The 11,337-nt window shown below is 34.2% G+C and overlaps 1 protein-coding gene, 1 long non-coding RNA gene and 1 pseudogene across 2 annotated transcripts; 1 reads left to right on the plus strand and 2 right to left on the minus strand.

Moving 5' to 3' along the window:
- Nucleotides 1-3,270: 3,270 nt before the first annotated feature.
- Nucleotides 3,271-6,253, minus strand: LOC145588091 (uncharacterized). Its single transcript, XR_014101535.1, has 4 exons — nucleotides 6,122-6,253; nucleotides 5,042-5,120; nucleotides 3,575-3,730; nucleotides 3,271-3,379 (listed from the first exon to the last, which is right to left on the minus strand). It is a non-coding gene; the product is annotated as an uncharacterized LOC145588091 (long non-coding RNA).
- A 366-nt stretch (nucleotides 6,254-6,619) lies between these two features.
- LOC145589082 (putative pentatricopeptide repeat-containing protein At3g01580) lies at nucleotides 6,620-8,498 on the minus strand (annotated as a pseudogene).
- Nucleotides 8,499-10,247: 1,749 nt separating this feature from the next.
- On the plus strand, nucleotides 10,248-11,125 carry LOC145589083 (putative B3 domain-containing protein Os03g0621600). The gene is made up of 2 exons (XM_081645648.1): nucleotides 10,248-10,739; nucleotides 10,874-11,125. The coding sequence occupies exons 1-2, from the start codon at nucleotides 10,248-10,250 to the stop codon at nucleotides 11,123-11,125; spliced, it is 744 nt and encodes a 247-aa protein (XP_081501774.1).
- Nucleotides 11,126-11,337: the final 212 nt, after the last annotated feature.

The following is an 11,337-nucleotide window of genomic DNA, read 5'->3' on the forward strand; positions in this document are numbered from 1 at the left end:
CCCCTACAGATAGCACGAAGACATTGATATAAGTTGGTCACCTCATACCGTTTGAACCTATTGTACCAACAGTTTGGAATAGATTCCAGTATTAGGTTCTTGACCTTTATTGCATCCAAAACTAATTTTGCATGCATTTCAGGGTCCTGACCAGGAGCACACTTGTTCTCAACGGGTACATATAGGCGAGCATCAAGCTTGAAGCTTGTGAGAACATTTCTCAATTCGCCCTCCCATTGCCTGTAGTTTCTGAGATTAAGCCTTAAATTGAGTTTCATTGGTAAATCTGTGTTGTCATATAAGTTATTCATCTACAAACAAAAACAAAAACGAGGCAAAATTCAATAATTATGTTTAATAAATTTAAAGTACCATAAGTAATTTAGAATTTATTGGTAACTTTAAAACATTTTGTTCAATTTTAAATTGACCCCTATCGAATAAAATGATTCCAAGATCCTTTATTTGTGCAATAATTAACCAGAGTGAAGCTCCGCATCAACCATTACATTTTCAAGGTGAGTAAACTCTTTACTGATTACAACTCTTTGTAATTCTTGGTTGAATAATTAATCCATCACATGTTTAATTATTACTCTTAGCTTCAAGGTTCTAAACGATTTAGGTAACCTTGTTGAATACAACCAATTAAAAGTGTAGTTATGCAGTTCTACCCCCACTTCCCCAAGATATATTATGATGCTCTGCTGAGTGCTGACCCACCACAAACGATCAAGGTTTTCATCGGGTTTTTAATTGGAAAAGCTGCATCAATATTTCTGGGATCTAGATTTATTATGTTGTGATTTTATAGTGAACTCTAACGCATCATCAAGCAACATAAATAAATCTAAACATGCATGATCTACTAATGCAATAAAACATGACATAGTATGGCCCCTTAATCCTAAGAAAACTAATAAAGTAAAATGCTCCCACTTGAACCTTCATGGATCTCATCCATCTTGCTCCATTGGGCCTTCACTTCATTGGCTTTTGGATCAACTGCAACCTGTAAATTTATTCTATTCTATCTACTACTTAAATAAAATAAAATAAATTACAAAAATACTCAACGGTACGCAGACCGTATTTAGATTACAAAAATACTTCACGATGCGCAGATCGTATTTTAGAATCTATGGGCCATACTAGTCTATATATAGCAATAAACAATATCATATATTATAAAGTGCCATATAATAAATCACTCATCATGCTTTCCTAAACTACAACATCGAATGTTCATAATAAAGGTGCATGGCTATAAATATCTCATATTTTAATTAATTACCGTAATTAGATAATATCATATATTAATCATGACCAATTATAAAATATCATATATTTTAATTTAGGTATGAGATAGAATCAAATCTTATTTGAAATTATGGAATATAAATCATATTTATTTTCCATGTTTATCCTAACTAATTTAGGAATTCTATCCTAATTACTTGCCAATCACATATTTTAAATCAATTATTATCCATAAATAATTATGAGATAATCACATTATTTAATCAATTATTATCCTTATAGAATCTTTTGCTCCATAATTATCCAAACTTAACAAAAATAACAACTTTAATTTTGTTAATTATCTTTTTCAAAATTTAAACTTATCTTTTAAAATTTTGAAATCTGATTTTATCTAAAATAAAATAAAATAAATAAAAAAAAAAATTTTTTTAAAAGGAACCGTCAGCCACCGTGGTGTGGCCAGCCGGAGCCGGCCACGGTGGCTGCCGCCCCTGCAGTAGCGCAGGAACAGGAGCAGCAGCAGCACACGCAAGGCTGCGGCACTGCTGCGCTGCTCCTTGCTGCTGACCCAGCCCCGCCCCTCCCTCCTGGACCACCAGCAGCGGCACCACCGTGGCAGCGCCACCCAGCCGCGGTGCTGCTGCTGTTTTTCCCTTTTTTTTTTTTTTTTTTTTTTTTTTTTTTTTAAAAATTTATTTAATTAATCAAAACAACTTTTGTTAAAATTAATTAAAACTTTATGTGGTCCAATTAATTCCAAAATTAAATCATATTCAATTTTGAAATTAAGGTTCTTGATGAAATTAATCCCCAATTTAATTTAACACTTAAATTAAATTATTTTACCATGAAAAATTCATAATTTTAGCATGTAATCAAAATAGATTAAATTCCTTAAACATATTACCATCGAATTAAATCAAAATTTAAACACGAATTTCACAAATTAGGGTTCAAATTTCGAAAATTTCGAAATTAGGGTTCTAGGGGTTCGAATTTTTCGATTTTATTAGGGCAAATTCGGATCAAAATTATGGTTAATATGGAGCAAATTAAACACCTTTAATGATTCTATATTGTTAAATCACATTTAATATAACAATTGACTCATAATTAAATATTCTCCCTCCTAATTGAATTAAAATTGTGGATTATCAAAGAATTATTACTCAATATATGTAGATGCAAGAGGCTAACTGATACCACTGTAGGAGATTATAGGTACTAAATGCGGAATTAACATGAATCATATTCATATAGCACCAAACCAAGGATCTCATGCATAACACATAAAGAAGTAAGAATTATACCTTTGAAGCGTGATTCCACGATGATCGAGCAAGAACAATGGGGAGATAAAGAACCTCAAACGTGATTCCTCTATTCAGTCCACGGGCACGGATTAAAGCCTCCACTAATGCTAGTTAGTCTCGAGAGAACACTTCTATCGATCTTCTACGGAGATGGAAGAACAATCAACTAGGCAAGAAAACACCGTGCGACACCACGAGGGCCACTAGGGTGGCCGGCCGTGAGGGGAGGTGAGAGAGAGGTGGCGTGAGAGAGAGGGAGGAAGAGGGTCTTTGGATGGTGGTTGCTTGTTTCACAATTCACTGTAATGTTAATTGTGTCTATTTCCAACCCTAGGCAAGGCTATTATTTATAGATCCCATCTCTAAATAATAGCCCAAGTCCAATTCCAAGCCCACTTCTATTCCTACTCAAACTATACTTAGCCCACTCAAGCTTATGACTAATTGATTGCTCATGAGGCCCATAAATGGGCCTCTAACTTGCTTTAACCCAATACCCTTGTGTGTGACCAACATAGGATCCACTCTAAAGGGCTTTGGGCTATTTGACTAGTCCAAAGATCATCTCTCATAGTCTAGCAACAGATGATGACGCCCCAATAGAATGAACTTATTATCTCCATAATAGTGATCCTTGATATATCTAGTAATTGCACTTATCGAAGACACAATTCCTTCAGAAAAAACACGCCATCCTCGGTTTCAACAACGTCAACTGGCCAACAGTCATCATAACAATCTCTGAGGACAACTTTCTCAGGGATTTTCTTGCTTAAATGTTCCAGAAAAGCATCTGGAATTCTCTGTGAGCACTCAAATCACATAAAAAATAAATTTCTCAAAAATATTCATGGGTAACTTTTTTTTTTTTTTTGAAACAATATTCATGGGTAACTTAAAAAGGCAGAAAAATATATTAATAGTCAATTAACACGCCAGCCAAAATTTCACTTCTTAGTTAACTCTATGTAGGTAAAAAATGGGAGGGGAGACCATACCAGGTTCTGAGTATTATGATCTGGATGAAAAGTTCGGAAGAACTCCGGATGTTTATCCTCTGAAGAACCCATCTTTTTAGGTTTCAAAAATCTTCCCTGACTAACCAACCTCTTGTCTCTCACTCTCTTTAGATACTTTGATTGGTGTCTTCAATTCTGGAGAGAAAAATCAAGAAAGGTGGTTGAGAGTTTGAGACAGAGTCATATAACTAGGTTTGAAGAGAACAAAGAAGGCAAAGCAAAGAAAAGGAGAATCATTACAAAGAAGGATGGAAATTCCTTTTTTCGTGTAGTATTATTCTATTTAAGGGAGTATGATGTCTTTCTTGTGGCATGAAGCTTAAAATAAAGCAGACTTCTGTAAGGTCTGGACTTAAGTAGTTTCTATTAAATCTCAACTCTCACCGCAGTCTTACCAGACTCCACATGCACTCAGTAAAACACCACAGACCTGAGAATGAGGTTGTGAAGTACAAAGGCTTCTGAGTCATCACCAGATGGCTCCTAACTAGTCAACCTGAACTACCAAGCAGCTCTAAACAAGCATAATTCCGTAAATTAGCAACAATGCTCCTTTTAATCCATATATATCGTGGAAAATCTGAAGACCTTCACTTATACTATGAGCATGATTACAAAGTGCAAGCAGACAAGATGTACGGCAAAACAAAATTAGATTTTTTGAATAAAATCTAAAGTCTTCCATTCTACGTAGGAGACCAACTGTATCACTAGCGTCCCCACTCACTCCCATAGTTCTAGTTGTACATTCTAACACATAATATCATATTTCTCGATTCACTACTATCTGTCATCACCACAACAGGTATACATGCTTCTGAGTGCAGATCCGCAAAGACATCCTTACTGAGACTATCAGTCTTTCTTGAGATAAAGCTCTTATACAGCTACAGATAGAAACTTCACTTACAAGAGCAGTGGAATAAAAAAAACACATCATGTACACTTATCAAAAACCTTAGAGTTCGATTGCCTTGCTCCAGTACTGACTAAATCAGAATTTCAACAGTAGAGTCCAAGCAACCAATTCTTTGACAATCATTTACCAAAACAATACCCTGATTCGTAATAAAGATTAAAAGCAGGCCACACAGCCCCTACCTAATTTTTATAGATATGCAGATATCCTCCTAAATTTATAATCGAGGAAACAGAATCGAAATAGCTTCAAAATTACACTCCCACACAACTGAATAAATGCAACAACATCCTACACGGAGAAACTAACAGCCGGACTCCCACACAACTGAATAAATGCATTCCCAAATTACTCCTAAATTGAAACACCGCAAAACTTCTATACATCTACACAAAATAATTTCAATCACTCCTATAGTCCTATGAGTCTATGACCACTATATGAACTCTTCAAATCTATTATATAAATAAAGAGTTACATAATAATCATGAAAAAGAAACTTAAGTCAAGGATTTAAAGTGACCAACCTGATTTTGTTATGTGAAAGAACTTGATCAGCCAATATAGCAACTCTTCCAGGAGTAGGATTACTTTTTTTATTAGAGTCTGAAATGTGGAATAATAATATCATTATAGCTTAAATTTGTTTTAAACCAAAAAAATACTTCATAGTTCATAAGACCAAATTACTCATGTTGAAAGAACTATACCATTAACTGGGTGAAAAAAGAAAACGCAAAGAGAAAAAAAGGGAGCATCAGCTTGCTATTTCAGCCTCACTCTAGCAACATATCTAAGGGTGTTCTTAAGGTTAAATAAAAACTATACGCATATCTCATAATATGGGGCCTAAATCTTACTTTTCTGGGTCAGAAATAAATTAATATCTATTGGCTATCGCATTCAAACATACCACAAAGTTTCCATCTAAGGGGTGTTGGGGACCACAACTATATTATTCAAGTTCAAATAAGGTTTAGTGATAATTTTAGCATCATTTTGGTTACACAATGGATTCATTTTCTTTCTTTACTCAGGTGTTATAAAAAAAATTACTTTTCTCTATATCTACTGTATGACAAATCGCATTGCATTCCTAATACAAAGTGAGCATGTAACTGCTGGAAATTCGCTAGTAATTACTCTCTTTCAACCAGTAGAATCAGCTCAACAAGTAAGCAACTACCTCGAGTAATATCAGCAGATACAGAAGTACAACTCACAAATTTTAGCAGTAAAAGCCAATAATTGGTAACCAAATATTACAAGTGAATTGGCTTATATCATGGACAACTGAGCGACACTAGAAGCACATTAGCATTGAGCAAAGTTATACACATATTTCTGCAATTTAGGTTCAAGCTCATACCATGTGTTTGGACTTTGAAGTTTTGAGACTGAGTCAAATAACTAGGTTTGAAGAGAGCAAAAATGGCAAAGTAAAGAGTAAGAGAATCATTATTACAAAGAAGAAAATTCCTTTTTCATGTAGTACTATTCTATTTATGGAAGTATGCTGTCTTCTTCTGGCACGAGTACAAGTTTAAAATAAAGCAACCGTGTTTAAGGTACAGCTTAAGTAGTTTCTATTAAATCTCAGCTCTTACCTCAGAGTTACCAGATTCTACAAGCACTCAGAAAGCACCATAGATCCGAGAATGAGGGTGCAGAGTACATGCATCCCAATTACTTCAAAACTGCTATACTGCATTCCATCACTTATAACCGTTGTATGAAATTTTCAGTTCTATTACATATATAAACTCGAGAACTCTCCAAAACTACTAGGATACAGAATAATCATGACAAGGATACTTATAAAAAGGATTTTGAGTAAAAAAAACCTGATTTTCAAACATATGAGAGAGATTGACCATCTGCTGTACCAAATCTTCCAGGAGTAGAACTACTTTTCCTTAGAGTCTGAACACTCTGAAATGGTAAAAATCATATCATTATAACTTATACTTAAAAAATTAAATCAGTCCATATGACCAAATTAGGCATATCATGTTTTTGAACTAGTGAAGTGATTCTAAACTCTAAGAGAAATGAATATCAATATGTACACTAAAAACATACTTGTACTTGGATATTCTGTCTTGGCATGAAATGAGGGATATGAAATTGAACCAAAAATCAACCATAATTAGCAAAAATATCCGAACATGAATGGACAAGGTTGACATGGTCTCACACTCTCCTACAGTGAAAGTGTGAAACACAAGCTTGCTAATTTAACTCAATCAAACTATACCCAGGGTCTTTCTTTATTCCCTTAGATCTTTGTACTGTGTGATATATCTGCGTGCCTTCCCAATCACCCATGGAGGAGTACAAATTTGAAACAGAGCATAAATGACCAACATCTGTGACATCCAGTTTAAGTAGTTGTTTATAAATCTCAGTTCCCACCTCAGTGTTACCATAGACATTACATGCACTCAGTAAAGCACCATAAACTCCAGAATGTGGCTGCAAAGGCATCCGAGATATAACCAAATGGGCCTCATCAAGTCGTCCTGATCGTCCAAGCAAGTCTACTAGACAAGCATAATGCTGTGAATTGGGAAGTATGCCTATTTTCTCCACCATATGATCGAAAATTTGAAGACCTTCATCAACCATACCAGCATGACTGCAAGCAGACAAGACAGAAACAAAAGTAGATTCATTTGGATTTAATCCCAAGCCTTCTAATCTCCATAGGAGACGAATAGCATCACTACCATTTCCATTCACTCCCACAGCTCTAATCATAGCATTCCAGCTCTAATCCTTTTCCTCCATCCAGCTAAAGTAGTTTTTCGCGCTGCCTAAATCACCAAAATTTGCATACATGCCTATGAATGCAGAGCCAACAAACACATCCTTGCTGAACCCCCGTTTGACTACAAGCGCATGAATCAGTCTACCTTGCGGTAAAGCTCCTGAAGAGCTGCAGCTTGAAATCATGCTTACAAGAGCAGTTGAATCAAGAGACATATAGTGTACACACATCAACTCATTTAAAAGTTTAATGGCCTTGCTCCAATTCTGTTTAGATGAGAATGCTTTCAGCATCAAAGTCCAAGCAACAATATCTTTGACAACCATTTCATTAAAGACACCATAAGCTTCATCAATAAAGCTACCACGTGTATACATATCGATAAGAGCAGTTTGAATTTGCCGCTCTTTGCTATATCCTATCCTTACAATCAAGCCATGAATTGTACTACTTATTCTTCCTCGACTAGGTTCTGAACAAGCCAATATCAAGCTCATGATGGTAAAATAATCCAAAGAAACCCCATTCTTTCGCATTACATTAAAAAGGTACAGTGCATCATCACCCATCCCATTATTAGCATACCCTGTAATGATAACATTCCATGAAACAACATTTCTCACAGGCATTTCGTCGAACAGATTCCGGGCAATACTCATTCGCCCAAAACGACAATACATATCAATCAAAGACGTCTCAACAACAACATTATGCTCGAATCCACGCCGAACCCAGAAACAATGAACCGATTTACCCATCAAATCCAAGCCCAGATTCGCAAAAGCTGGTAAAACACTTGAAATGGTAACCTCATTAGGCATTAACCCACTTCCCACCATTTTACCAAATAAATCAACACCCTTATCTAAAAACCCTCTTTTCGTAAACCCGGATATCAAAATTGTCCAAGAAACTAAATTTTTTTCTGGGATTTGATCAAAAATTTTCTGGGCATTGGAAATTAAACCAGCAGAAATATAGGCATTCATCAAGTTGTTGGAGAGAGAAATATGATTAGAAGTTGCGCCAGAAGTGACAATTTGAGCATGTAATTGAAGGAGAATCCTGGGATTTTTTACAGATTTGATAATTGAAGAGAAAAACGAAGGAGATTGATGATGATAATGGTGGGTACAGTTGAAACGAAGAAGGTGAAATGCAAAAGCAGTTATTTGGCGGGAAATAGAAATTGTAAGAATTTTCCGATTGAACATTTTTTGTTTTGATGATGTGATTGTAAAATTAATCCTGGATTCTTTCCTTTGTTTTGTCCTCCACGAGTCCACTACTCCACTAGTCCAATGTTGTGGCTTGTGGACTTGGCCCTTTTTAAATCAAGCCAACGTCTTCGAAATTGAGTCAGTTTGTTCACTTCACCTTTTTTTTTACATAAATTAATAATAATAACGGATTTGCTCTACGGAGTAAGAGAATGGGGTACATCAATTTTTAAATATTGAAGTACACCTGTTTTAGAATAACTCACACAATCAAATTTAATGAATTTACCAATGCACTAGTTTTGATCCTGAATACAATAAAGTATGAGTAAAACTTATACAAAAAAGTTATAATTATGAACTTTATTAAGTACAGTACAAAATATTTATAATACGCGCAACATTTTAATACAGTACATTAGTTAATAATCATGATCCAAGTGAACATATAGTGATCCGGACATTACCCGGACCAATAATTAGTTTCTCATGCAAAACCCCACCTTCAAAAAAAAACAAAAAAAAATTGGCAGCTTTAATTTTGTGACTTCCCATTCCATTATTACTCCAAACCTGTACCTTGTAAAGTTGTAATACTATTCCATTATTACCACCTTGGATACCTAACACCTTAACAGTCGTAACACTATTTTCATCATCACTTTTACAAGTACTGTTTTATTTACCCTGAAACTGAACAAATGTAGTACTGTATGTACAAATTAAGATGGACATTAATTCAAAGTGTATTACTTTTAGTAGTAGATCAAAGTGTCGAAAAAATGTTGAAATTAAAGAAGAAGAAAGGAAGAACAGATGAAGACTGCAATAAGAAAGAAAAACAGTTTTGACATTAACCCCCACAAATTCTTCAAAATCATCCTCCCTCACACCCTTCACCATAAAATTCTGGTAATGTATTCTTTTTTAATATTTTTTTTTCAATGTGGTAGACATTTTTTTTTTTTTTTAAATAATTGATTTATTGTAAGACATGAGAAATTTCTAAGGAATTGCATGCCAAAAAAAAAAAAAAACTAGGAGTTGTCTTAAAATAACAAGTAATTACTACCTTATTATTGAGAACAAGTGCTCCATCTTATGTGAATTTATCAATTTATGCATCAATTCCTAATAATAGTAAAAGTAAAGCTATGTACTAAAGTACATCACGAAGTTGTATATAAGCATTAAATATATATTTTAAAATGGTTTTAATGAGATATTATTAGTTCATGACAAAAACACATTTAGGTTAGTTTATTTTTTTATTTTTTTTTTGGTGAAAAGTGTTTCTTTTTATTTGAAGGGATTAGATTGATGTATTTGACGCTTAATCATACTTAATTAGGCCCCGTTCACTTAACCTTATTTTTGCTGAACTGGAATTATCTTTATTGAACTGAAATTATTTTTGCTAGAATTAAATTTTTTACTGAATTGAAATTATTTTTGCCGAGCCTAATTTTTTTGCTAAACTTTTTTTAAAGATGAAGGAACATGGCCTAGTTTATTTATATGCAATTTCCTATTAGTAATAGTTTATGGGAAAATATGTAGGTATTTTCTTGACTTTTTAAATCTGATTGACAATGGATTTTTGAGTCGAATTAAAGAGTTTGAGTAACATAATTTTTGACTAGGAATACACATGTTCTATAATGCATATCTAATACTATAGTACAAATGCAACAAAATATTATTGAGCTATACATATTAACATATATGTTCTGTTTCTCTGTAATGCATATATTCTTTGGCGATTTTGGAACGAAACAGAGGATTCCTGAGACATTTGCTAGGGATTTCAGCCCTCAGTTTCCAACATTCGCAACCCTTACTATCCGAACCGGTCTTTCGTGGAAGATTGAACTCGAAAGAATCGACAACAAGCTTTACTTTACACAAGGATGGACAAATTTTATGGAGCAGAATGCTGTAAAATATGGTTACTTCCTAGAATTTGAGTATCAAGGAAATGAGCATTTCAAAGTTCACATATTCGATTTATCTTGTTCTGAGATCGAGTATCGTAGAGAATACGATCAATATACCAAGTATCATCGAGACCACGATGACATAGTTAACGAAAGGGTAATGGTCGAGGATGATGACGAGGACGAAGCCGAAAAGGATATAGATAGCGATTGCATAATGTTGGGGAGTAACAACATCAACCCCTCCTTCACTGCTTTAGTGCGAAACTATAATATCTCGTCGACTAGTTGTTATCTGGTGAGCCTTCAAGCTTATGTTATATGCTATTGTTAATTAACACTTACTTTCATTTAGATATAGTTGTCACGTTAATAGTTCAAATTGCAATTATACGTTATGTTATACGTATTTTTTTGGATTATTATTCTCAGCGTATACCCAAGAGATTTAGCAACGAGCACATGAAGGAAAGGTTGTACGAATTTGTCACGTTACAAACGGGTGATGGAAGGGAGTGGTGTGTAAATTGCCATGTTTATCAGGATGGTTTCAATTTGAGTGGAATAATTTGGAAGAAATTCATGAAAGAAAACCGGTGGGACGAACATGAAGGAGAGAAATACACGTTCGTGTTGGTGGACAAGAAACGATTTAACGTAACGTTTAGAGTGATCAAAGTGTAGATCGATCATGTCTTTGAGTACTAGAAATCTCAAATGAAAACATTAGGAGGGGAATTCCTAATTATAATGCAATAATCATCTTTGTAATATGCTTATATATTATCATATATAGTATCGTTTAGCTACATTTAATTATGGTTATATTCAATCAACATATACTTTTGACAATTGCGATTCCAGATTATGTACAAAATTGTACGTTTGAAAAATAG

The sequence above is a fragment of the Chenopodium album genome, chromosome 17 (genome assembly GCF_948465745.1).
Source record: "Chenopodium album chromosome 17, dcCheAlbu1.1, whole genome shotgun sequence".
NCBI lineage: Eukaryota > Viridiplantae > Streptophyta > Magnoliopsida > Caryophyllales > Amaranthaceae > Chenopodium > Chenopodium album.